The 27,910-nt window shown below is 44.8% G+C and overlaps 3 protein-coding genes across 3 annotated transcripts; all 3 read left to right on the forward strand.

The window, feature by feature from the left end:
- Positions 1–837: 837 nt before the first annotated feature.
- On the forward strand, positions 838–27,910 carry LOC116502423 (zinc finger protein 850-like; the record flags this gene model as incomplete). Its single annotated transcript, XM_032208318.1, has 8 exons — positions 838–1,044; positions 3,349–3,478; positions 3,676–3,833; positions 3,873–4,115; positions 4,270–4,464; positions 4,699–4,800; positions 18,583–20,616; positions 25,982–27,910. Coding segments are annotated over exons 1-8 (4,998 nt in total), but the record flags the coding sequence as incomplete, so codon positions are not given.
- LOC116503295 (zinc finger protein 572-like) lies at positions 3,834–4,258 on the forward strand. The gene has a single exon (XM_032209608.1). The coding sequence runs from the start codon at positions 3,849–3,851 to the stop codon at positions 4,236–4,238; it is 390 nt and encodes a 129-aa protein (XP_032065499.1). The 5' UTR covers positions 3,834–3,848; the 3' UTR covers positions 4,239–4,258.
- On the forward strand, positions 4,262–5,043 carry LOC116503292 (zinc finger protein 239-like). Its single transcript, XM_032209602.1, has one exon. The coding sequence runs from the start codon at positions 4,285–4,287 to the stop codon at positions 4,966–4,968; it is 684 nt and encodes a 227-aa protein (XP_032065493.1). The 5' UTR covers positions 4,262–4,284; the 3' UTR covers positions 4,969–5,043.

The following is a 27,910-nucleotide window of genomic DNA, read 5'->3' on the forward strand; positions in this document are numbered from 1 at the left end:
GATGGGTGACCAAGCATACTGTGTGGGCAGCGGGACTTGCAGAGTCCTGATGCTGGTGGCGGCGGTGGTGGCCAGAGCAGCCCCTTCCCTGTGTCACCTGGGAGCAGCGGCCAGCGAGGCGCCTTCTGCCGCCATTCCCGTTCCACTGTTGGTTGCTGTGGCAGTGGCCAGTATTCCTCACTGTCAACCATGGGGAAGTGGCGCACGCTGGGTCTTAATATAATGCTTTTAATTTACAAATAGAAAACCTGGTCACTAATACCACTTCTTCTCCTTCTCTTCTTTCTGGGCCTTGCTTTTTTTCCTTCTCCTTTTCCTTGTCATCTTTCCTGTCCTTAACATTCCTCCTTTTCCTTCCCCTCCTTCTTCTTGGTGTCTTTTTTGGCACTCTCGTTAATGCGGTTCTGCAGCACTGCCACCCAACAGATCAGGCGAGGCAGGAGGTGCCGGAGGGGGGTTGGCGCCACACTATAGCCCCTTCACCCCTCCAATATTGTCCTCCAGCATGCCTCTAGCTTTTTCCATCCACGCTTGTTCACTTTACTGCTGCAGTGGAAAAAAGGCAAGAAACCCACTCAAGACTCTGCCTGTTGCTGCTCCCAAAGGCCAACGCAACGAGACGGGATTGATTTTTCTGCAGAAGGGTTTCTTTCCGGAGGGTGCGCTCAATCCACTCAGAGCAGCAAATTGCTCCAGTAGTAGCACTGAAGAACGGATTAGGTGAGGCGCAGGGTGGAGCGGGCGTGGCGCCACGCCATAGGGCCTGTGCGCTCTGCTCCCGCCATCCAACATCCTCCTCCAGCTGTGCTAGAAATGCAGGGTGAGCAACATTGGAGGATGACATTGGATAGCAGGGTGGAGCACGCAGGGGCCACGGTGCAGCGCCACCGTGGCTCACCTGATTTGTTTGATGATAGCACTGCAGCAGTTTGCTGTCCTGTGTGGATTCAGTGCATCCAACAGAAACTCTCTGCAGAAAAATCAAGCAATGGAGAGGAACTAATCAGGGAGAGAAGCAACCTGGAATTGAGAAACTTCCTGATGGTAAGGACATTTAAGCAGAGAAAGAGCTTCCCTTCAGAATTCGTTGGTCCTCCATCATGGGAGGCTTTTAAAGAAGACTGGGCAGTCACTTGTCTGAAATGGTAGATGTTCTCTTGCTTGAGCAGGGGGTTGGGCTAGAGGACCTATAAGGACCCTTCCAGCTCTATTCTGAATCTGAGATTTGGGAGATTTAAAAATCTTTATTCGTCATATTCATAACCGCCCATCCAGAGGTGGGTTCCTACCAGTTTGGACCGGTTCGGCCAAGTAGGTAGCAACTCAGCCTGCCATGCCCCCGAACCGGTTCTATCGGTGGCGCCATAGGCACCGCCATCCGTGACCCGACAAATGCGCTCTCGACTAAAGCGCGCCGACTAAACCGTGTCGCCAAAACCGTGACAACAACAGCGCGCCCACAACAGCGTGCCGACAGAAGCGCGATTTAAGTTAAGGTAAAGGTTAGGTTTAGGGTTAGGGTTAGGGTTAGGGTTAGGGTTAGCTTTACAGCGCGCTTCTGTCGGCGCGCTGTTGTCGGCGCGCTTCATCGCTCATTCATCAGCGCGGTTTAGAACTTGCGGTTTTGTCAGCGCAGTTTAGTTGGGCACGCTTTTGTCGGTGAACCACCGCCATCTTATTTTTTGCTTCTGCGCATGACGAGAAGCTATTTTTTTCATTCGCGCATTGCGCACATCAAGTGCTGTGTATGGGAAGCACATCCCTGAATGAACCAGCGGTGGAAGCAGCCGGAACCCACCCCTATCATCTCCCTCAGTCTTCACGTAACACTGCATTCCATGTGATTTTACTGAAATGTTGTTTTCCTGGCAAGTAGGTATGTGATGGGCAAAACAGTTGCAATAAATCTTGCATTAGGATTTGGGCACCATTTCATTAGATAAGGCACTTCTGGGATACTTTACACACTGAAATAACCATGCATAAATTCATGGCTTTATGCGGGCCTATGTGTCCATATATCTGAAATATCCAAGTCAAAAAAAGAATGTTATAATTAAGTCAATATCTGAACTACATCTTACTAGGCTTGTTTCTGCTAAATGAATCATAATGTTAGAGGTTAAACTACAATTTTGATATTGTTGTAGTCATATATTTGGGGGTGGGGTTTTGCTGCTTTCACATGTCCTGCATCCATTTTTTTTAAACAATAATGAACTAACGCATTAGTATGAATCTTACAGACAAAGAAGATGCCAAAAAGAGCACTCCAGACCACAGAGAATGAGAAGCAGCATTAAAACGCAAAACAAGCCATCAAACCAGGGTCTTGAGGCCGTTAAGAACTGGATGAGAGCTAACAAACTGGTACTCAACCCGGACAAGACCGAATGGCTGTTGTGTTTCCCTCCCAATAATTTGGCCAGTGTTCCATCGCTCAGGCTGGGGGGTCAAATTCTACACCCCTCAGATAGGGTTCGCAACTTGGGAGTCCTCCTGGACCCACAGCTGACTTTTGACCACCATCTGTCGGCTGTGACCAGGGGGGCATTTGCCCAGGTTCGCCTGGTACGCCAGTTGCGACCCTACCTGAACCGGGAGGCTCTCACAACAGTCACTCGAGCCCTTGTGATCTCTAGGCTGGAATACTGCAATGTGCTCTACATGGGGCTGTCCTTGAAGAGCATCCGGTGACTTCAGCTAGTCCAGAATGCGGCCGCGCGAGTGATAGTGGGCACACCTCGGTACGCCCACATAACACCCATCCTCCGCGAGCTGCGCTGGCTACCTGTTGATCTCCGGGTGCGCTTCAAGGTGCTACTTACCACCCATAAAGCCCTTCATGGTAGTGGATCTGAGTACTTGAGAGACCGCCTTCTGCCAATTACCTCCCTTCGTCCCATCAGATCGCAAAGAGTGGGCCTCCTCCGAGTTCCATCCACCAGTCAGTGCCGACTGGCGACTACGCGGAGGAGAGCCTTCTCAGTAGCAGCTCCGACCCTTTGGAACGATCTCCCCGTAGAGATTCGCACCCTCACCACAGTCCAGAGCTTCCGCACAGCCCTTAAGATCTGGCTATCCCGCCAGGCCTGGGGATAAGATCTTCATACACCCCACCCGAATGTTGAATGAATGTTGTGTTTTATTGCTATTTTTATTTGTACTCACATATTATTTTACGTTTTGTCTTGCACCCCCTTCCCATGAGTTGTAAGCCGCCCTGAGTCCCCTCAGGGAAAAGGGCGGCCTATAAGTGACAATAAAATACAAAAAAATACAAATACAAATCAACATTTATTTCCACTTCCTCCTGAAAGTGTAAAAACTCTTCTCCTTTCTCAGCAGATGAAAGACAAGGGAGTGAATAAAAAGAAGAAAGTTTTGAGCTGGGAAAAAACGAGTGTCTGGAATTCAAGGAAGCATTATATGAGACATCAAGGAGGATCATTTCTAAATCAAGAACACCTGGAAGTCAGTGGGAAGAAAAAAGATTCCGTGGATAGCCAAACTGGAAAGCATTAATTAAAGCCTTTGTGGAAGGAAAGGGTAGTGTGAACCAAACAACCATGAGGTAAGAGATCAGAAATATTTTTGGCTTCTTCAAGAATATCAAAGAATATCAAAGTTGAATATCAATATCAACTCCCACACACAGCCTATTGTGGTAAAAAGAGAGATTGCAGATCACAGCTGATTTTGTATGTGAGCATCCAGTCAGGCAAAAGCTATACAAATGTTTGGAGAGAGGCAAAAGTTTTTTCTCGGAACAGCTCCCTCATGATACATGGAAGGGCTCATACCAGAGAGAAGCTCTATCATTGCTTCGATTGTGACAAAGGTTAGGCATGCAAACCAATTTGGTGAGACAGAAGAGGAGTCACATGATAGAGAAACCGTATGAATGTCCAGATAGTGGGAAAAGTTTCAAGCAGAATTCTCACCTTGGGGAACATCAGAGGACTCACACAGGAAAGAAGCCGTATGAGTGTCCAGATTGTGGGAAAAGTTTCCAGAAGAATTCCAAGCTGGTGATACACCAGAGGACTCACACGGGAGAGAAACCGTGCAAGTGCCCAGATTGTGGGAAAGGTTTCAGTTGCAATTCTAACCTGGTGAAACATCAGAGGACTCACACAGGAGAGAAACCATACAAGTGCCCAGATTGTGGGAAAGGTTTCAATTGCAATTCTGACCTGGTGAAACATCAGAGGACTCACAGGAGAGAAACCGTATGAGTGTCTGTATTGTGGGAAAAGTTTCAGTCAGAAATCCAACCTGGTGATGCATCAGAAAAACCACACAGGAGAGAAATGTCCAGTGAAACCGTATAAATGTCCAGATTGTGGGAAATGTTTCCTACATAATTCCAAGCTAGTGATACATCAGAGAATTCACACGGGAGAGAAACCATATCAATGTCCGGATTGTGACAAAAGTTTCAAGCAGAATTGCAAGCTAGTGGTACACCAGAGGATTCACACAGGAGAAAAACCATATCAGTGTCTGGATTGTGGGAAAAGTTTCAGTCAAACTTCCAACCTGGTGATACATCAGATGACTCACACAGGAGAGAAACCGTATGAATGTCAGTATTGTGGGAAAAGTTTCAGTCAGAAATCTAACCTGGAGGTACATCAGAAAAACCACACAGGAGAGAAACCATATCAGTGTCCAGATTGTGGGAAATGTTTCCAGCATAATTCCAAGCTGGTGGTTCACCAGAGGTCCCACACAGGAGAGAAACCCTATCAGTGTCCGGATTGTGGGAAGAGTTTCCAGGAGAATTCCAGGCTAGTGGTACACCAGAGGACTCACACAGGAGAAAAACCATATGAGTGTCCGGATTGTGGGAAAGATTTCAGTACTAGGTCTAACCTTATAAATCATGTAAGGATACACACAGGGGAGAACCATATCAGTGTCCAGATTGTGGGAAACGTTTCCAGCATAATTCCAGGCTGGTAGTACACCAGAGGACTCACACAGGAGAAAAACCCTATCAGTGTCTGGATTGTGGGAAAGGTTTCCAGGAGAATTCCAAGCTGGTGATACACCAGAGGACTCACACAGGAGAAAAACCGTATGAGTGTCCGGATTGTGGGAAAGATTTCAGTACTAAGTCTAGCCTTATAAATCATGTAAGGATACACATAGGGGAGTAACCATTCCATTTCCCAGATTGCAGACAAAGATAGTTTTGAACAACTTGATTGTTGATAAGTTGCTTCCTTATCACACATAAGAAATTGCACTGGAGGCAAAATTAGAAGTGTGTAGAGGAATCTTGTATTTGGTTAATTATCTCTAGTTGGAAACCCAGCTGAGCAATTTACTGTATGATTCTTTTTAGTGAAACAATAGAATAGAATAGGAATAGGAATGTTAGGATTAGGGTAGGTGGTGCAGTGGTTAGAGTGCAGTACTGCAGGCTACTTCAACTGACTGCTAGCTGCATTTTGGCAATTCAAATCTCACCGGCTCAAGGTTGACTCAGCCTTCCATCCTCCCAAGGTGGATAAAATGGGGACCCAGTTTGTTTGGAAGCAATATGCTGATTCTGTAAAACAACGGAGGGGCTGTAAAAACACTATGAAGCAGTATATAAATCTTATTGCGATAGGATAGGATAAGATAGGATAGGATAGGATAATGATCTGTCTTAGGTAATGATTGCTGCCTTCACTTATTTCTGTATATAATAAAGGAGGATATAAATATGTATGTATCCATGTATTTTTATTCAGTAACAAACCTTAACAAGATTTACAGCAATAAAACTTTAATAGAGAAACCAAAAAACTCCATATATTGCAAATGGCAAAATGCAAAGTCTCCACATTTAAAACGTACTTGCCCTGCAAGGTTGATGGCATTTCTATAGTTTGGGAATCCCAAAAAGGTGATCCTTGCTTTGTTCAACTATGTTCATGCCTGGTGCCATTCTTCCTCAAAACTGGCGATCTTTCACCTTGCAAGGACTTAAATTGGAGAAGTTCACCACAGGATTAGCAGCATATAAATTCAATAAACATAAACAAACATCTCTGCTTCCACATCAAGTTTCTGATGTGCCATCCTCTCTTCTTAACCCAGTGCTTAGGTGGAAAGGTGGTTGTTCTTTACGGAAGACCAGGAGGGGGAAGAGTGTTTCATAGGGCAGGGTGTGCAATGGAAAAGGAACACTTCCTAGCTCCTATCAGATGGCAATATTTAAGGCAAGAGACTAAAAGCATGCCCACCCCATCTGACCTGGTAGGACAGATAGATGCAAAAATAAAGGCGGAACAATAATGACAGGTGCCTTGGTGTCATAGTGCATATTACAATGCAATATTGGCAGCTGATTCTGCCCACAGCCTGGAGTTCAATCCGGATGTGGCTCGAGGTTGACTCAGCCTTCCATCCTTCTGCAATTGGTAAATGAGGACCCAGATTCCTGGGGACAGTATACTGACACTGTAAACCAAGAGTGCTATAAAGCACTGTGAGGTGGTATATACATGTCTAAGTGCTATTGCTGTAATTAAAAAATTGGTTTAGGGGTGATGACTTTGAATTCTTCCTTAAAGAAATGAATCCAGTGCAGCTCGCACTACAAAGATGTTACATGGGCTACCCGGGGGCCTCCCATTAGTGTGTGCGCTGCTGTGTTCTGCACTAGTTGAAGTCTCTGGGTCAGTGGTGGGTTTCAAAAATTTTTAGAACCTCTTCTGTAGGTGTGGCCTGCTTTGTGGGAGTGGCTTACTGGCCATGTGACTGGGTGGGAGTGGCTTGCCAGCCATGTGACTGAGTGGGAGTGGCTTGCCAGCCATGTGACTGGGTGGGCGTGGCCAACTTGTAAAATGTGGTGGAACTCACTTAACAACGCTCTTGCTTAGCAACCAAAATGTTGGCTCAGAAACTCTGACATTTGAAGCACGCAAGTCTTAAAACTGTCAAGTTACAAGACCCTTGCACTCCTAACCCTTTAGAGAAAAAAAAATCCAGGGGTGTTCAAACTTGACAGGTTTAAGACTTGTGGACTTCAACTCCCAGAATTCCTCCTCTCGCTCTTCACCTTGATGATATCCGGACAGGCGGGGGGAGGGAGCTGGAACCAGTTCTAAACGACACTGTAGATTTGTGAAACCTCTTCTATAGAAGAGATTAGAACTAGCAGGAACCCACCCCTGCTCTGGGTGATCCAGTGCAGGACAGGCAAGAGTGACCCGTGTGCAAGGCCTCCTGATTCGGGAAAGAGCACAATTGCCTCACCTGATTAATCTGTGCAAAGCCCCTCTCCCCAGCTATGATCTCAAGCAGGATCTGTGAGTTCAGGACAGCCCCCAGGTTGTGCGCCAGCTCAGTTCGACAAAGTTGATCCCAAGACCCCAGGACTCTGCAATGGTCACAAATAAGATTCAATTGCCAACCCTCTGAATTTTGATCATGGGACAGTGGGGATGCTGCCAGTGGTTCTAAGTGTGAAAAATGGTCATAGCTCACTTTCTTCACCGCTGTTATAACTTTGGTCGCTAAATGAAATGTCATAAGCCCAGGACCCCTTGTACATAATTTGGCATCAAGGTATTTGTTAGATCGGGTAATGGAAAAGCACACTCAGGCTTAGGCAACAACACCTCTTTATTGTAACAGAACAAGTATGTACAGTCCAACAAAGGTTCCGTCTGACAGCCGCTCTTTTTTATAGGGAGCCGTCAGACCCTTCGACCAATGAGATTGAATCTCTGTTTCCGCCGGAACAGAGGACCTTGGTGGAAACCATTCTAACAGTTGCTAATATCTAACAGTATTGTTGGAAGAAATATCCATCTGCTTCATTTCCAAGCGGAGAAAAAGACACTGGAAACATGGACGCTGATTGGAAAGATGATTTAACGAAGCAGAACCATCAAGCACATGGTCCCGGTGCAGCTGACCACATGGAGTGGAGAGAGGGGGGGGCAGGGGTGGGTTGCTGCCGGTTTTACTACCGGTTCACAACCCGCCCGCAACACTTGCGCACGCGGGCCCTATTCAATGCAAATTGTTCTTCGCATATGTGCAAAACAATTTACAGTGAACTACGCACGCGCAGTCATTAAAAACCAAAATGGCGGCCACCCAGCAGTGGCGAAGGAACCAGTTCAGGGGTGTGGCAGGCCTGGGTCACTGCCGGTTCTGTGACCCAGGCCTGTATTCCACTAGCGGTTCGGCTGACCCAGAGCAAAACCATCTCTGGAACGTGGTATTTATATAAGGTGACCAGATTTTCAGATTGGAAAAGAGGGACACCCTTGACCGGGGGGGGGGGGGGGGGGGCGGGGGGGGGGGGGGCTTGATTAAAAAAAATTTTTTTGTCAAAAGGTCACCCCAGGACACTGAAACCAGCATAAATACGAATCTGTTGCCAAACAAAATTTTGATCACGTGACCATGAGGATGCTGCAATGGTCGCTAAGTGTGAAAAATGGTCGCAATGGTCGCTAAGTGTGAAAAATGGTCGCAACGGTCGCTAAGTGTGAAAAATGGTCATCAGTCACTTTTTTCAATGCCATTGTAACTTTGGTCACTAAATGTTTTCCCCCTCCTCGAGACTCCTCACTTTTTCCTTCATTCCTCTTGCTGATCTACCTTCACCTTATCTGTCTTCTGCTCTTTCCCTCTCTTCCTTCCTTCCTCCCTCCTTCCATCCTCTTCTTTCCTCACTCACTCCCTTCCTCCTTTTTTCTCTTCCTTCCTCCTTCCATTCTTTATACGATATAAATTCAATGAGGGTGAAACACACCAAATCTGGCAAAGCTGCCTTGCACCAACCTGGCCTGCCCATAGAATAGCAGCCACTTGAGACACATAAACCTGGTCTGAACATATTGCATCACAAAGATTTGCAAAGATCACATTTGCAAAAAGGAACATTTCTTGTAGTAAATACATTTTATAAACAATTTAAAAGTAAAAATCCCCCCAAAATAATAAAAAAGGTATTCTATAAATAAAAGAAATCCTTAAAAAACCATTGTTAAGTATTACACCAGCAATAATTTATACTGTCACCATTTCAAACTATCATCAGAAATACGAATCTGTTGCCAAACATCAACATTTTGATCGCGTAACCATGAGGATGCCACAACGGTCGCTAAGTGTGAAAATGGTCGCTAAGTGTGAAAAATGGTCATCAGTCACTTTTTTCAATGCCATTGTAATTTTGGTCACTAAACAGCCATGTTCCTGACTTAACAACCACCATGGTTCACTTAACGTGGCAATAAAAGGTCGCAAAATGAGGCAAAAATCATTTAACAAACGTCTCCCTTAGCAACAGAAATTGGGGGATCAATCCTGGTCGTAAGTCGAGGATTACCGGTAGCCAATTGCAAAAGGCAACTTTACTTGGAACAGGTGAGATTGTGCCCGGATCCCTTTCATGCCAACATCCCATCCTGTCCATGGGAGAACTCCACAGGCGGACAAAAGCCCCAATCCCCTCTCAACCTCCAGCTGACTCTGCCATCCGCCATAACCACACATGCCCCTCAAAGGCAAAACTCAGGGGGCTGAATTCTACAGGGGGAGGAGTAAAGGGGGGATTTGAGGGGCAGCCCAAAGCACCATCTGTCTAAATTTGCATCAGGCAGGCAGTAACATTTTCATAGACCATGATCAGAGGAGCAGCTGATCCTATGGAGAGACTCCTCCTGCATTCAGTCCCAGGCCTACAAGTGGAAGTACCCTTCCTTCCTTCCTTCCTCCTTTCACCTTCCTTCCCTCCCTCCCTCCCTCCCTCCCTCTTTCTTCCTTCTAGCCTTCCTTCCTTTCCATTCTTTCTCCTTCCTTCCTTCCTCTTGCCTATCTGCCTTCTGTCTTTCTGCTCTTTAGATCTCTCTTCCTCCTTCCTTCCTCTTCCATCCTTTCACCAAAAATCAGGATGTTTTATTAGCATCAGCATCATTCTGCTGAAAATGCCAGATTCTGTGGTACTTCTGGATGAGATTTAGAAAATTACAGAGACATGAGGAACCATTATATAATTTCACTTGGCAAAACTCTGATTAAAATAATAGCAACAAAATGTAAGGTTTTTTAATTTTAAAACTCTAGCAAAACATAGATTTATTTCCAGTTTAGTTAATTAATGCCATTATAAACAGGAATGCAATTGATTAAATAAAAATGACTTTTTCTTTTATTAAGAATACTTATTCTACACTAAACTAGAAAATATTTCATAGGCCCTTCAACAAGTTTGTTACAAATTTTCAGGATTGCATGCATTCTTGAAACTGATACCATGTAATGTTAAAAAGCAGATAGCTAACTAAGTACACTAAAAACCATGTTTAATTATTTGCTACTTGAAGCCAATAGCAATGATGAAGAAATTTCTGTCATCCTCAGTGACAATATTTTTAGGGCCAAAAAATAAAACTCTGTATATTGGATCTGTTGAATGGAGAAAGGCCTGCCCCCCCTCCCCCAAATGAGACACCTTCCATGATAATAGGAGAGGAGAGCCTGGAGACAGCAATCACAAGGCAGAACGTAGCTAAGAGAACGGAAACTTGCCTCTTGGAAGGAATGACCCGGTTTGGCTCCCACTTTCAACAATCGAACAGAGAAGCGAAGAGGCAGGACAGACGAAGCGGGAGCCAAGCCGGGCTAGAGTGTTGGGCTGAAGGAAGGAGGGATACACACACTCGTGTTCTCCCCCTTCCTCTCTCTCTCTCTCTCTCAAATGGCAAATCCGAGCCCGGCCCCATGCCTTCTCCCAACCCCCGCCCTGTTCTCTTAGCTCTCCTCTCCTATTATCCTGGAAGGCGTCTCATTGGGGAGGGGGAAGCAAGCCTTTTTCCATTTCAAGGAGCTGCCGCTCCTCCCCCCCCCACCTCTTAGAAGTCCAGCCAGCTGCCCGCCAAGCTCTCCGCGGAGACTCACCCAGAGTTTTCACCGCGATTTGCCTGGTGAGGGGAGGCGGCAGGTTGATGCAGACCAAATCCACAGTATAATAAATACAAGTATAATAAATACTTGTATTTATTATACTTGTATTTACTTCCTCCTCCTTCTCCTCGCTGCGATCTGGTTGCTTCCCTTTACATCTTTGGAACGGCTTGGCTCCTTTTTTTTTTTTTTAGGGCGCCCCTCCGTTGGGAGGAGGTGGAGGACAGGCTCCAACTCTGCCCAGAGAAGGAGTCCGAGCGCTCCGGGGAAACGCGGCAAGCAAGCCAGCACTTCAAAGTCATGTTTCGCTGAATGACGGGCAAGTTCTAAACTGCCGGCATGACTTTGAAAGGGCTGGATTGCCTTCCGCGCGGGCCGAAGTGGAAGGCAAGCGGCAAGCCAGCCCTTCAAACTCATGCTGGCACTTTAGCGTGCCCCTCAGCTGCCATTCAGCGAAACATCTTTCGCTGAATTGCGGGCAAGTTCTAAACTGCCGGCATGACTTTGAAAGGGCTGGATTGCCTTCCGCGCGGGCTGAAGTGGAAGGCAAGCGGCAAGCCAGCCCTTCAAACTCATGCTGGCACTTTAGCGTGCCCCTCAGCTGCCATTCAGCGAAACATCTTTCGCTGAATTGCGGGCAAGTTCTAAACTGCCGGCATGACTTTGAAAGGGCTGGATTGCCTTCCGCGCGGGCTGAAGTGGAAGGCAAGTGGCAAGCCAGCCCTTCAAACTCATGCTGGCACTTTAGCGTGCCCCTCAGCTGCCATTCAGCGAAACATCTTTCGCTGAATTGCGGGCAAGTTCTAAACTGCCGGCATGACTTTGAAAGGGCTGGATTGCCTTCCGCGCGGGCCGAAGTGGAAGGCAAGCGGCAAGCCAGCCCTTCAAACTCATGCTGGCACTTTAGCGTGCCCCTCAGCTGCCATTCAGCGAAACATCTTTCGCTGAATTGCGGGCAAGTTCTAAACTGCCGGCATGACTTTGAAAGGGCTGGATTGCCTTCCGCGCGGGCCGAAGTGGAAGGCAAGCGGCAAGCCAGCCCTTCAAACTCATGCTGGCACTTTAGCGTGCCCCTCAGCTGCCATTCAGCGAAACATCCCTATCACGAACGGACGCCGCCCGCAGATAACTTTCCATAACTTTCCGGGCGGCGGGACCCCCGCACGACGTTCTGTGCGGGCGGCAGCCGCTGCGCCCATGCTCTCGGAGGCGGCGATCCCATTCACGAAGAGGCAGCTCCTCGTGGGCGCAGCGCCTGCCGCCCGCACAGAGTGAATTTAATTGGGATCGCCTGCGGCCGCGAGGACCCCTGCACAAATGGACTCCTCGCGGCCGCAGGCGATCCCAATTCACTCAGCCGGGGCGGGCAATTTCTGCACGAACGGACTACTCCTCGCGGCCGCAGGAGGACAGGGAGGAGGAGGGGGCAGCCGAGCCGCCCGCACAGAGTGAATTCAATTGGGATCGCCTGCGGCCGCGAGGACTCCTGCACAAACAGAGTATTCCTCGCGGCCGCAGGCGATCCCAATTCACTCAGCCGGGGCGGGCAATTTCTGCACGAATTGCCCGCCCTGGCTGAGTGAATTGGGATCGCCTGCGGCCACGAGGAATACTCCGTTCGTGCAGAAATTGCCCGCCCCGGCTGAGTGAATTCAATTGGGATCGCCTGCGGCCGCGAGGACTCCTCACGGCCGCAGGCGATCCCAATTCACTCAGCCGGAGCGGGCAATCAATTTCTGCACGAACGGACTACTCCTCGCGGCCGCAGGAGGACAGGGAGGAGGAGGGGGCAGCCGCCCGCACGCGGTTCAGGGGCTTCTGCCGGGCGGCAGGAGCCCCTGAACCGGCCGCGGGCGGCTGCAGCTGCCCCCACCCTCTCCTCCTGCCGCGGCGAGCGGAAAATTCGATTAGAATTAGATTACTCACCAGTCAGCGCAGCTGCAACCACTTTCGTCTTTTGTAGAAAGGAAATGGAAACTCGCGCAAGCGTGCTGAAAATTTCCCATCCCAGCCAGCTCACTGATTGGCTGGAGTCCAGGCCAATCCAATCAGTGAGCGGGAGGCTGGGCTGGCTTAAATTTGTAGGTAGTAGGTAAAAGGCTAAAAGCACGCTTTTTTTGGCGCTCGCAGCTCCCGCCCATCAGCTGCTAGCTTGCTGGGCTGGCTCATCTGATAGAGAACAGAACGATGAGCCAGCCCAGCAAGCTAGCAGCTGATGGGCGGGAGTTGCCAGCGCCAAAAAAAGCGTGCCTTTTAAAAAGGCGGGCGGGACGCGGGAAAGTGCGTTGGAAAGCGGGTGTGTCCCGCCAAAAGCGGGACGTCTGGTCACCTTATATTTATACCCTCTCTTGGGCTTGGGCTTTGACTTGAACTTCCTGTTCCTGTGCAAGAATATGTTAAGAAAATGTGTATGGCAGTCCATCTCAAGGTAATTCCGGAGGACTTAACACCAATAGCCGTATCATTTACAGCAATAGAATTTAGACTTATATACTGCTTCACAGTGCTTGATAGCCCTCTCTGAGCTGTTTAATAAAACCTTAATACTGACTAATCAACTCCATGGCAAAATGCAAAGCATCCACCATTAATATGTATTTGCCCTGCAAAAGTATAGGGCACATCTACCAAGGTTGATAGAATTTTGATGATCAGGGAGTCCCCCAAAAGGTGATTCTAGTTTTTGTTCAGATTAAAAGTTCACCAGGCCTTCTGGATTTATTAGCTATGTTCATGTCAGGTGCCAGTTGGTAATCAAGGAATTAAATTGCAGAAGTTAACCTCAGGATTAGTGAAATATAAAATTGATTATTAAAGCAATAGAACTTCAGTGTCTCAAGCAGTTCATAGACGGGCAGCCTTACCGGGGCCGTTTTCTGGATTCATCTCTTTTTCTTCTGATTTCTTGAAAATATTTATGTAGCCGTCCCTGTTAGAACATGTTCTAGCCAGCTCTAAATCAATGATTAACTTAAAAATTGTATTAACACCAAAAGTTTGAACTCCTCTATCTGGAAAACCTCTCCTGATTTTCTTAGGCATTACAAACTGTTGTTGAAGGTAAAGCCAGCCAACTGACCAGAAGGAGGGGAATGACTCTTCCGTTCGGCTCCTGAGGTTGGAAAAGAAATATAGATGGCTCTAAGATTGGAACAGCAATGGGTGCCAAACTTTCCATTGTTAAGCAGGGATGGGGCACCAATAGGAAATACTGTGCTGTTTAGCTAAACCTGGAAGTAAAAGAAAACAAAATCCCACAAGACGAGACTGATGAAAGAAATGTCCTTCTGGGTTTGGCTCCAAGTGGGGAAAAAGACACTGGAGACATGGAGGCTGCTTGGAAAGATGGTTTATTGGTGGACAGGACCACATGGCTTGAGTCCTGAACAGAAAAGGTGATCACATGCTTCAATGTCGGTGGAGAAAAAGAGAAAGAGGGGAGAGAAGCTGAGTCCCTGGTTTTATGCCCTCTCTGGCTTTTGATCTTGAGCTTGTATTCTGATTGCTTGTCAGACTCTCATGGGGCCATGCAGGGGCAACTCTCTAGGCAGCGTTTTGAATCCAGGTTTGGTTGAGTTCTCAGATGCCATGTAGTGAGTTAGGTAAAAGTGCCAATATTATCATGCCTTAATGCCATGCCCCTGGAGCTGAAGTGGAGAACTCTTTATTATGTAAAGGGACTGGCTTGGGCATCTTAATGGCCCATTGACAAAGTGGGGATGGGCAGGAAGCTACAGGCAGCTATTCTGTCTTTTAATGTTTCTTTTCACATCCAGAGAAATATTCTGCCTTTTCAATATTTCCTAGGATATTTCATTTTTCTGGGAGAGGGCTGGGTGGTAACTTCCTACAAGACAAAGGGGCGAGCTTCACTTTTACAACTCTGCTAAGTTGCAAGGAAAGTGTTCCTTGGTTTTAGTTCTTGCAAAAGAAGCTTCCTGCCTGAGTTGCACTGACAATAAGGGCGTTTCTTTGAGACCCCAAAGGATAGACTAGATCGTCTGGAGAAAAAATTATGGATATAGTCCCTCAGTGGAAAACGGCATTTCAGTAAAAATAAAAAATAAAAAGAATCATAGAAACTTCAGATAGAGACAGAATGAGTATATTTTTAGGGTGGAATGGAATGGGAATGTAGAACAGAATATTTTATTTGGCCTAATAAACTAATCAACCCCCATACTGTATATAGCAAATGGCAATATGCAAAGGCTCCACTTTTTACATGTACTTGCCATGCAAATACAGGGCACTACTAGCATTTTGATTGTCAGGGAGTCCCAAAAAGGTGATTGTAGCTTTTGTTCAAATTAGAAGTGAACCAGGCCTTGTGGTCTTATTAACTACATTCATGCCTGATGCCATTCTTGCTCAAAACTGGTAATCTTTCTCCTTGCAAGGAGTTAAACGGCAACACGTAACCACAGGATTAGCAGATTACAAATTTGATAATTAAAGTAATGTATGATGGACAGCCTCAGCAAGGCAATTTTTTACATTCATCTCTTTTCCTTCTGTTTTATTTAAAATATTTATGTAGCCATCCATGTTGTAACAAACTCTGGCTACCTCCAAAGCAATAATTAACTTAAAAAACTATATGAAAACCAGATGCATACAAACAAAGATCTGTTACCAAATCAAGCTTCTGATGTGTAGGTGCCTTATCCTGGGACTTGGGGGAAATGCTAGATCTTTGCAGCATATCTGCTACAGCATATTCTTTCTCTTCCCAAATGTATTTTATTTATCAGAATCAAAAGAGAGGGGTAAGGGATCTTGGAGGTCCTCTAGTCCAGCCCTTTGCTCAAGACGGAGTTCTTATACCATTTCAGACAAGTGGATGTCCAGTTTCTTCTTTAAACGCTCCAGTGATGAAACACCCACAACTTTGTCAAAGAATGAAATAAGATTGGTTTGGCATGATCTGCTTTTAACAAACCTGTGCTGGCTACTGGTTACAACTTTATTTGTTTCTAGATGTTCACAAACTTCACATATTTTTATTATTATTATTATTATTTTCTTAGTATCTTTCCAGGCATTGATGTTAGGCAAATTGTTCTGTAGTTTCCTGTGTCTCCCTCCCTCCCCATTTTTTGAAGATGGGAAATACATCAGCTCTTTTCCAATCTTTTGGTAGTTCTCCAGTGCTCCAAGATTTTTCAAAGATATGATACAGTGGTTCTGAAATAACATTTATCAGCTCTTCAGAATTCTGGAATGTAATCCATCAGGTCCCGGTGATTTACATTCATCAAGGTCAAACTGCTACCTGTAATTCTCTGCTGGGAGAGTCTAAAATTTAAAGATAACAAGGCAAAAACATGAAGGCTTGCTGAATTTGAGTATGGCTAGTCTAGAGAAAAGAAGGACTGGGGGTGACATGATAGCAGCGTTCCAATATCTGAGGGGCTGCCACAAAGAGGAGGGGGGCAATTTATTTTCCAAAGAACCAAGAGGCACAACAAGAAACAATTGATGGAAACTAATCAAGGGGGAAAGCAACCTGCAATTAAGGAGAAACTTCTAATAGAACAATTGGAACAGCTTTTGAAGAAAAGATGGGACAGCCACTTGTTTAAATTGGTATAGGGTCTCCTGCTTGGACAGTGGGTTGGGCTAGAAGACCTATAAAGACCCTTCCAGCTTAATTCAGAATTTGGGATTTGGGACATTTAAAAAATCTTTATTTTTCATATTGCCTAGTGGCCCATCTCCCTCAGTCTTCACCTAACACTTGATTCTTTGTGATTTTATTGACATGTTGTTTTCCTGGCAAGTGAGTTTTATGGGCAAAAAAGAAAAATCCCAGCAGAGACAAGGGGTCAAACTTCCTCAAGTTGCGGAGGGAAGTTTCCGGGAGTTTTCCTGTACCCCCTCCCTACCCCTGCCCGACGAAAAAGTGCCTGAAACAAAAGGAAGGTATACTTTCCCCTTTCCAATATTTGCACATCATTTCCCCCCTCCCCCGCCCCCTCTCCAAAAAAGGCGCTTTCCTTTGGTTTGATTGCCGTTTCTAGCAAACGAAGCTTAAGGCTCAGGTCCAGGGATAATGAGTTGCCGTCTTGGGGGACCTGAATGAAAGGTTTTGGGGATGGATCCTCAGGGAGAAATGCTATCGATGAGCTCGGTGGGACTCGAATAGGACTTGATGGCACAGAAGGAAGCACGGAATCAGCGAGAACGCCTTAGGGTAGAACGAGCATGTTCTTCCGCCTTATGACGCTAGATGGCGCTCTCCAAAGGGGCAAAACACCCGTCTGCAAAGCTAGTACGGTACAACGGCGGCAGAGTTAATCTGGGGAGGGGGAGCCACGTCTGAAACGAGTTGGAACGATAGAGTACGGTATTGCTAGAGAAGATGTGGAAGCGTGGAGACGAAGAGCAGAGGAACTTCCTCTACCGGCTCAGCCACGGGAGTATTTTGGTGTCGGCGGAGCCTCTTGTGCCGTTTGGAGGGTCGAAGCGGTTTCTGGGAGGTGAGTGGAGGGCAGGTCGGAGGAGAAGCGGGGAGCAAGTCAGACCCTTTGGCTTCCTCCACGGTGTATGAAGCAGAGAAAGCGATGAGGCTAAAACATGTGGGCTGCCGCTGCATACCCTTTCTCTCCCCAAATTTTGTTATCCTTACGCCGCACGACTTAAAACTATTGCCTGTGATTTTCTGCTGGGAGATTTAGGGCACTTTCTTTAGTTTTCATATTTCTTAATCGTCCACTTCCCTCATCCTTCACGTAACACTCGATTCCTTGTGATATTAATTGGCATGTTGTTTTAATGGCAAGCGAGGCGTTTCATGGGCAAAACAGATGTTTTAAATCTTGCATACGTTTTGGGCATCATTTCGTCCGTTAGTGTCTGCACCTTTCTAAAATTAGATTTAAAAAATCGACCTAATGCACTTCTGGAACTTTTTGCACACTGAAATAAATTTACATTGTCTACAAACATAAATTCATAGGTCTGTATTTCTGCATGAATATGCATGCATATTTGTATGATCTGTCCAAACCAAAAAGAATGTTATCATATGATAATTGTGTCATTGATGGTGATTGTTTATTTTTCATGCAAATGTATGGGTTTTTTTCTTTGCTCTCTCATGTACTGGACTAATATTTAAACAAGTGAAACTTAATACATTAATATGTATCTTACAGATAAAGAGGATGCCAAGAAGAGAACTTTGGACAAAAGAGAATGAGAAGCAGCATTAAAATGTAAAAACAAGCAATCAGTCAAAATCTTTTCCACTTCCTCCACAAATGGAAAAACTCTTCTCCTTCCTCAGCAGATGAGGGACAAGGCAGATATTAAAAAGAAAAAAGTTTTCACCTGGAAAAAAAGACAGTATCTGAAACTCAAGAAAACCTTACATGAAAAGTGAAAGAGGATAATTTACAAATAAAGAAAAAGTAGGAAATATCTGGAAGTCAGTTAGAAGAAAAAATATCTCTCCAAGTAAAAGATCACAAATATTTTTGGCCTCCTCAAGAATTGAAGAATATCAGTGTTGGAAAAACCCCAGAGACTGCCTATTGTGGGAAAAACACGGATTGCTAATCACAGCTGAGGGGATCCACCCAGTGAAAGCGATACAAAAGTTTGCAGTGCAGCAAAAGCTTTATTTAGAAAAACTTCCTCATAATTCATTGAATGACACATACAGGAGAGAAAATCTACCAGTCCTTCAAATGCGACGAAAAATTAAGCATGAACACCAGTGTGCTGAGATACAGGAGGATTTACCCAAAGGAGACACACTTTGAATGTTCTGACTGTGGGAAATGTTTCACACAGTACTCTGATCTGGTGATACACCAGAGGTCTCACGGGGCAGATAAACCATATAAGTGTTCCGACTGTGGAAAAAGTTTCACTTGGATCTGTCGCCTGAAAATACACCAGAGGAGTCACAAAGGAGAAAATCCATATGTGTGCCAAGATTGTGGGAAAGGTTTCAATTGGAATTCTCTACTGGTGGAACATCAGAGGATTCACACAGGAGAAAAACCCTATGAGTGTCCTGATTGTGGGAAAGATTTCTGTCGGAAATCTGACCTGGTGAAACATCAGAGGACTCACACAGGAGAGAAACCATATAAATGTCGTGACTGTGGGGAAAGTTTCAGTCATAATTCTTACCTAGTGAAACACCAGAGGACTCATACGGGAGAGAAACTGTATGCGTGTTCAGATTGTGGGAAAGATTTAAATTGTAATTCTGACCTGATGAAACACCAGAGGACTCATACAGGAGAGAAACCATATACCTGTCCTGATTGTGGGAAAAATTTCAGTCAGAATTCTTACCTAGTGAAACACCAGAGGACTCACACGCAAGAGAAACCATATGAGTGTTCGGATTGTGGAAAAGCTTTCAAATGGAATTCTGATCTAGTGATACACAAAAGGATTCACATGGGTGAAAAACCATATGAGTGTCTATTTTGTGGGAAAAGTTTCATTCAAAATTCCTACCTTGTACGACATCAGAGGACTCACACAGGAGAGAAACCATATAAGTGTCCAAACTGTGAGAAAAGTTTCACTCAGAATTGTGATCTGGTGATACATCAGAGGTCTCACACACAAGAAAAACCCTATGAGTGTTCAGATTGTCAGAAAGGTTTTAGTTGCAATTCCGCCCTGGTGAAACATCAGAGGAGTCATACAGGAGAGAAACCATATAAATGTCATGATTGTGGGAAAGGTTTCGGTCAGCATTGTCACCTGTTGGTACACCAGAGAACTCACATAGGGGACAAACAGTATAAATGTGTAGATTGTGGTAAAAGTTTCACTCGGAATTCTAACCTGGTGATACACCAGAGGACTCACACAGGAGAGAAACCATATAAATGTGTAGATTGTGGGGAAAGTTTCCATCTGAATTCTGACCTGCTGGTACACCAGAGGACTCACACAGGGGACAAACGGTATCAGTGTGTGGATTGTGATAAAAGTTTCATTCGGAATTCTAACCTGGTAATACACCAGAGGACTCATGGAGCAGAAAAATTATATGAGTGTCTGTTTTGTGGGAAAAGTTTTAGTCAGACTTCCAACCTGGTGCAACACCAGAACACTCACACAGGAGAAAAACCATATGAGTGCCTGGAATGTGGGAAAAGATTCAGTTGGAATTTCCACCTGGTGATACACCAGAAGACTCACACAGATGTGAAACTGTATGCGTGTCCAGAGTGTGGGGAAAGTTTCAGTTGCAGGTCTGAACTAATGAAGCACCAGAAGACTCACAGAGGAGAAAGACTGTATGAGTGTCCAGATTGTGGGAAAAGTTTCACTCGGAATTCTAAGCTATTGAGACACCAGAGAATTCACACAGGAGAGAAACCATATGAGTGTCTGTATTGTGGAAAAAGTTTCAGTCAGAAATCTAACCTAGTGGTACACCAGGGGACTCACACAGGAGAAAAACCATATCCATGTCCAGATTGTGGGAAATGTTTCCAGCATAATTCCAAGCTGGTGGTACACCAGAGGTCTCACACAGGAGAGAAACCCTATCAGTGTCCAGATTGTGGGAAAAGTTTCCAGGAGAATTCCTACTTGGTGAAACACCAGAAAACTCACAGAGGAGAAAAACCATATGAGTGTCCGGATTGTGGGAAAGATTTCAGGACTAGGTCTAGCCTTATAAATCATGTAAGGATACACATAGGGGAATAACCATTCCATTTCCCAGATTGCAGACAAAGATAGTTTTGAAAAACATTGCTTCCTTATCACACATAAGAAATTGCACTGGAGGCAATATTTGAAGTCTGTAGAGAAATCTTGTATTTGGTTAATTATCTCTCGTTGGAAACCCAGCTGAGCAATTTACTGATTAAATTCTTGTATGATTCTTTTTAGTGAAACAATAGAATAGAATAGGAATGGAATGTTAGGATTAAGGTAGGTGGTGCAGTGGTTAGAGTGCAGTACTGCAGGCTACTTCAACTGACTGCTAGCTGCATTTTGGCAATTCAAATATCACCGGTTCAAGGTTGACTCAGCGTTCCATTCTTCCAAGGTGGATAAAATGGGGACCCAGATTGTTTGGAGGCAATATGCTGATTCTGTAAACCACTGAGGGGGCTGTAAAAGCACTATGAAGCAGTATATAAATCTTATTGCGATAGGATAGGATAAGATAGAATGGGATAGGATAGCGTAATCTGTATTAGGTAATGATTGCTGCCTTCACTTATTTCTGCATATAATGAAGGGGGATATAACTATGTATCTATCCATGTATTTTTATTCAGTAACAAAATGTATATGGCACCTTAACATGATTTACAGCGATAAAACTTTAATAGAGAAACCAATAAACTCCATATATTGCAAATGACAAAATGCAAAGTCTCCACATTTAAAATGTACTTGCCCTGCAAGGTTGATGGCATTTCTATAGTTTGGGAATCCCAAAAAGGTGATCCTTGCTTTTGTTCAACTATGTTCATGCCTGGGGCCATTCTTCCTCAAAACCGGCGATCTTTCACCTTGCAAGGACTTAAATTGGAGAAGTTCACCACAGGATTAGCAGCATATAAATTCAATAAATATAAACAAACATCTCTGCTTCCACATCAAGCTTCTGACGTGCCATCCTCTCTTCTTAACCCAGTGCTTAGGTGGAAAGGTGGTTGTTCTTTAGTTTACGGAAGACCAGGAGGGTAAAACCCTGCCAAACTTCAGGGGGAAGAGTGTTTCATAGGGCAGGGCGTGCAACGGAAAAGGAACACTTCTTAGCTCCTATCAGATGTCAATATTTAAGGCAAGAGACTAAGAACATACCTTATCTGACCTGATAGAACAGATAGATGCAAAAACAATAAAGATGGGACAATAATGACAGTTGTCTTGGTGGTGTGGTGATTAAAGTGCAGTGATAAGGCTAACTTTGCTCAGAGCCTGGAGTTCAATCCTGATGTGGCTCGAGGTTGACTCAGCCTTCCATCCTTCTGAGATTGGTAAAATGAGGACCCAGAATGTTGGGGAAATATGCTGACACTGTAAACTGAAAATGGTATAAGGCACTGTGGGGTGGTATATGATTCTTATTGCTATAATAAATGACCATATTGAACTCATGACTAACATTTTCAATTGCACCTTAAAGAAATGAACCCAGTGCTGCTCGCATCACAAAGATGTCACATGGACAGCACAGTAATGGACAATCCATTACTGTATCCACTGCTGCATTGTGGACCAATTGAAGTTTCTGGGTGGTCCAGTACAGTGATTCAAATAGGAGGTGACCAAGGCATGAGTGACCCATGTGCAAGGCCTCCCGGTCCACGAAAGATCACAATTGGTGCAAGAGATGAATCAGTGCAAAGCCCTTCCCCCCATCACAATCTCAAGCAGGAGCCAGGAGGACCTCCAGATTGTGCACCAGGTGAGTCGCCAAAGGTAATCACATATCCCCAAGATACTGCAATTATCATGAATATGAGTCAGTTGCAAAGCCTCTGAATTTTGATCATGTGACAATGGCGATGCTGTAATGGTTGTAAGTGTGAAAAATGGTCATGAGTCTCTTTTTCCCATACTGTTAAACTTCAAATTGTCACTAAATGAAATGTTGTATGTCCAGGACTAACTATATATAATTGGGCATCAAAATATGGATGGCCTCCCCTAGTGATTTTATGTAGATGTTAAAAAGGAACTACAGAAGGCTTGATCCCCGGGGCACCCCAAATTGCAGGGGCCAAAAATCGCCCTCAGTTCTCCTACCCACACTGACTGCAACCGGGCATGGATGGAGAAGTAGAACCAAAGTAACAAAAGTGCCTCCCATTCCCAGTCCTCAAAGCCTATCTCAACTTACGGCTGGCACCAAGTCCTCGATTTATGACCTGGCAGCCCGGTAACTGAAGCACAGCTCCCATTGGCAGAGACATGCCTGACTGAAGTGGGATTTATACTACACTCTGATGGGTTGTTCTGCTTGACAGTTCTAGTATAAATAGCTGTCAAGCAGAGTGTGGTGCTGAAGTTGTTCTCAGATACTTCTGTTGCTGTTAACGTTAATTAAAGGGTTTTGTTGTTACCTCAGCGTTGCCTCCTTCCATCCTCGGCTAGTATTTAGCATCCAGGACTATGTGTATATAATTGGGTATAGGGGATGGATAGCCTCCCCTAGTGATTTCATGTTTAGAAGGAGCAGCAAAAGGCTTGATTCCCCAGGGCACCCCAAATTCCAGGGGCCAAGAGACTGCCTCTCTTCTCCTACCCACACTATCCAGAAAGATATCGTGTTCATTGTTATTGATACTTGATGAGAGGTCTAGGTGGGACATAATAGTTGTAGCCGGTCTATCCCAAGCCCTCCAGAGGTACATGAGAATTGCAACCAATGGCATTTTGGTAATATGCCCCATCTTGAACCCAGACGTAGAATGGCCCAGGTGCATTTGTGCGGGTGGCAAAGTCAGAGCTGCAAGCAGAGGGTGAGCTGAAGTCCCAGGCTGCCAACCTTGCATCACCCTCTTCAGAGGCATTTACAAAAGATCTTAATCTGCAGCAATGCCTTGAACCCCTCTGCTAGGAAGACCTCTCATCAATGTCTTACGCATAGAAAGCTGCTGTTGGAGGTATACAGCCTGCCAGGGTAGCAACTGTCCAGAATGGGGGAAATACTCTTTCAGGCATCACCTGAGCTTGGAAAAATTTTTTGGGTGGTTCTCAGCAATTGGCGCCCGAATTTCCATTACTAGGTAGGGATAGGGCATCAATAGGAAATAATGTGCTTCTTAGCTAAACATGATGGAAATAAAGGAAAATAAAACCCAGAAGAAATAAAGGGGCAAGCTTCCCTTTTACGGCTTCGCTAAGTTGCAAGGCAAGTTTCTCTTGGTTTAGTTTTTGCAAAAGAAGCTCCTGGCTCAGTTGCAGGGATGATGAGGGTGTTCCTTCAAGACCCCAAACAACAGACTAGCGCTAAATGGTGTTAGAGAAAAGTTATGGATGTGGTTGCTAAGAGTGGAAAATGGCACTTTATTAAAAAAAAATCTTAGACATGCCAGATAGTTGAATAGTGAGCCCCAGGTGAAAGATGATTTGTAAGGAAAGGTTGGAGAGAGAGAGAGAGAGAGAGGGAGGGAGGGAGGGAGGGAGGGAGGGAGGGAGAGAGAGAGAGAGAGAGAGAGAGAGTGTGTGTGTGTGTGTGTGTGTGTGAGAGAGAGAGAGAGAGTGTGTGTGTGAAACTTCATTCTTACAGCTTCCCAAAGTTGCAGAAAGAAGTTTCCAGAACAAAAGGAAGGTACACTTTCTCCTTTCAAATTTGCACATCATTCCCCCACTCCACTTTCCAAAAGGAAGCTTGAGGCTCAGGTCCAGGGACAAGGAGTGCCCTCTTGGGGGACCTGAATGAAAAGATTTTGAGATGGAGCCTCTGGAAGAAAAGCTATCGATGAGCTCCATGGGAGTCGAATAGGACTTGGTGGCCCTTAAGGAAGCCCGAAATCCATGAGAACATCTTCAAACGCCTTAAGGTAGAACAAGCATGTTTCTTCGCCTTCTGTCGCTAGATGGCGGTCTACAGAGAGGCAACACTCGTCTACCAAGCAAGCACCGTGCAACGGCTGCTGAGCTAATCTGGGGGGCGGGGGGGGGGGAGCGGCTCATCTGAAACGAGTTGAAACGATAGAGTACGGTATTGCTAGAGAAGATGTGGAGGCGAAGAGCAGAGGAATTTCCTCTACCGGCTCAGTCACGGGAGTATTTTGGTGTCGGCGGAGCCTCTTGTGCTGCTTGGAAGGTCGAAGCGGCTCCTGGGAGGTGAGTGGAGGGCAGTTCGGAGGAGAAGCCGGGAGCAAGTTGGGCCCTTTGGCTTCCTCCACGACCTGGAAGCAGAGGAAGCAACGAAGCTGAAACATGTTGAATGCTGCAGTATATTCTTCCCCTACTTTCCCAAATTTTATTCCTCTGGGACTGCACGATTTAAAACTGCTGCCTGCGATTACCCGCTGGAAGATTTAGGGCACTTTCTTTAGTTTTCATATTTCTTAATCTCCCACTTCCCTCATCCTTCACGTAACACTTAATTCCTCGTGATATTATTGACATGTTGTTTTAATAGCAAGGGAGGCGTTTCGTGGGCAAAACAGATGTTTTAAATCTTGCATAGGTTTTGAGCACAATTTGGTCTATTAGTGTCTGCACCTTGCTAAAATTAGATTAAAAAATTTGGAGCGAATGCACTTCTCGAACATTTTGCACACTGAAATAAATATACATTGTCTACAAACATAAATTCATAGGTCTTTATTTCTGCATGAATATGCATGCATATTTGTATGATCTGTCCAAACCAAAAAGAATGTTATCATATGATAATTGTGTCATTGATGGTGATTGTTTTTTTCATGCAAATGTATGTTTTTTTTTCCTTGCTCTCTCATGTACTGGACTAATATTTAAACAATAGTGAAACTTAACACATTAATACTGGTATGTATCTTACAGATAAAGAGGATGCCAAGAAGAGCACTTTGGACAATAGAGAATAAGAAGCAGCATTAAAATGTAAAACAACCCATCAGTAAAAATGCTTTCCACTTCCTCTGCAAATTGTAAAAAAGCTCCTCCTTCCTCAGCAGATGAGAGACAAGTGAGAGAATAAAAAGAAGAAAGTTTCCACCTGGAAAAAAATTAAAAGCCTCTGGAACTCAAGAAAACATTACATAAAAAGTCAAGGAGGATAATTTCCAAATAAGGGAAAAGAGGGAAATACCTGGAAGTCAGTAGGAAGGGAATATATCCCTTGGATAGCCAAAAATGGGCAGACATTAATAAAAGACTGTAGAAGGAAATAATGGCTTGAATCAAAGAACCTGCAAATAAATCACAAATATTTTTCGTCTCCTGAAGAATCCAAAAATATCACTTTTTGAAAACACTCCACAGACTGCCTGTTGTGGGAAAAAACAGCTTGCTGATCACAGCTAATTATGCAGAAGAGGATCCACCCAGTGAAAATGATACAAATGTTTGGAGTGCGGCCAGTGCTTTACTCACAAAAGCTTCCTCGTGATTCATGGAAGGATCCAAACCGGAGAGAAACTACCAGTGCTTCCAGTGCAACAAAAGATTAAGTATGAATACCAATGTGGTGAGACATAAGAGGATTCAAACTTGGGTGACAAACTTTGAATGCCCTGTTTGTGGGAAATGTTTCACACAGGATTCTGATCTAGAGATACACCAGATGTCTCACAGGGCAGAGAAACCATACAAGTGTTCCAAATGCGAAAAAAGTTTCAAATGGATTTGTCGCCTGAAGATACACCAGAGGAGTCACAAAGGAGAAAATCCATACGAGTGTCAAGATTGTGGGAAAGGTTTCAATTGGAATTCTCTACTGGTGGAACATCAGAGGATTCACACAGGAGAAAAACCCTATGAGTGTCCTGATTGCGGGAAAGATTTCTCTCGGAAATCTGACCTAGTGAAACATCAGAGGACTCACACAGGAGAGAAACCATATAAATGTCGTGACTGTGGGGAAAGTTTCAGTCATAATTCCTACCTGGTGAAACACCAAAGGACTCATACGGGAGAGAAACTGTATGAGTGTTCAGATTGTGGGAAAGATTTGAGTTGCAGTTCCGCCCTAATTAAACATCAGAGGACTCACACAGGAGAGAAACCATATAACTGTCTTGATTGTGGAAAAAGTTTCAGTCACAATTCCTATCTGTTGAAACACCAGAGAACTCACATGCAAGAGAAACCATATGAGTGTTCAGATTGTGGAAAAGCTTACAAGTGGAATTCTTACCTAGCGGCACACCAAAAGATTCACACAGGTGAAAAACCATATGAGTGTCTGCAGTGTGGGAAAAGTTTCATTCAAAATTGCAACCTTGTGAGACATCACAGGATTCACACTGGAGAGAAACCATTTAAGTGTCCAGATTGTGGGAAAGGTTTCACTCAGAATTGTGACATGGTAATACACCAAAGGACTCACATGGAAGAGAAACCGTATGAGTGTTCAGATTGTGGGAAAGGTTTCAGTTGCAGTTCTGACCTGCTGATGCATCAGAAGACTCACACAGGAGAGAAATCATATAGCTGTCCTGATTGTGACAAATCTTTCAGTCAGAATTCCTACCTAGTGAAACACCAAAGGACTCACACAGGAGAGAAACCATATAAATGTCATGATTGTGGGAAAAGTTTCAGTCAGAATTCCTACCTAATGAAACACCAGAAAACTCACATGGCAGAGAAACTGTATGAGTGTTCAGAGTGTGGGAAAAGTTTCAGTCAAAATTCCTACCTGGTGAAACATCAGAGGACTCACACAGGAGAGAAACCATATAAGTGTATTGATTGTGGGGAAAGTTTCCATCTGAATTCTCACTTGGTGGTACACCAGACAATTCACACAGAGGACAAACTGTATCAGTGTGTGAATTGTGGTAAAAGTTTCACTCGGAATTCTGATCTGGTGATACACCAGAGGACTCACACAGGAGAAAAATTATATGAGTGTGTGTTTTGTGGAAAAAGTTTCAGTCAGACTGCCAACCTGGTGCAACACCAGAATACTCACACAGGAGAAAAACCATATGAGTGCCTGGATTGTGGGAAAAGATTCAGTTGGAATTTCCACCTGGTGATACACCAGAAGACTCACACAGGGGAGAAACTGTACGAATGTCCAGAATGTCAGGAAAGTTTCACTATTAAGTCTGAACTGGTGAAACACCAGAAGACTCATAGAGGAGAGAGATTGTATGAGTGTCCTGATTGTGGGAAAAGCTTCCCTCGAAATTCCAAGCTGTTGAGACACCTGAGAACTCACACGGGAGAGAAACCATATGAGTGTCTGCATTGTGGGAAAAGTTTCAGTCAGAAATCTAACCTAGTGGTACACCAGGAGACTCACACAGGAGAAAAACCATATCAGTGTCCAGATTGTGGGAAAAGTTTCAATCAGAATTCCTACTTGGTG

The sequence above is a fragment of the Thamnophis elegans genome, chromosome 2 (assembly GCF_009769535.1).
Source record: "Thamnophis elegans isolate rThaEle1 chromosome 2, rThaEle1.pri, whole genome shotgun sequence".
In the NCBI taxonomy this organism is placed as follows: domain Eukaryota; kingdom Metazoa; phylum Chordata; class Lepidosauria; order Squamata; family Colubridae; genus Thamnophis; species Thamnophis elegans.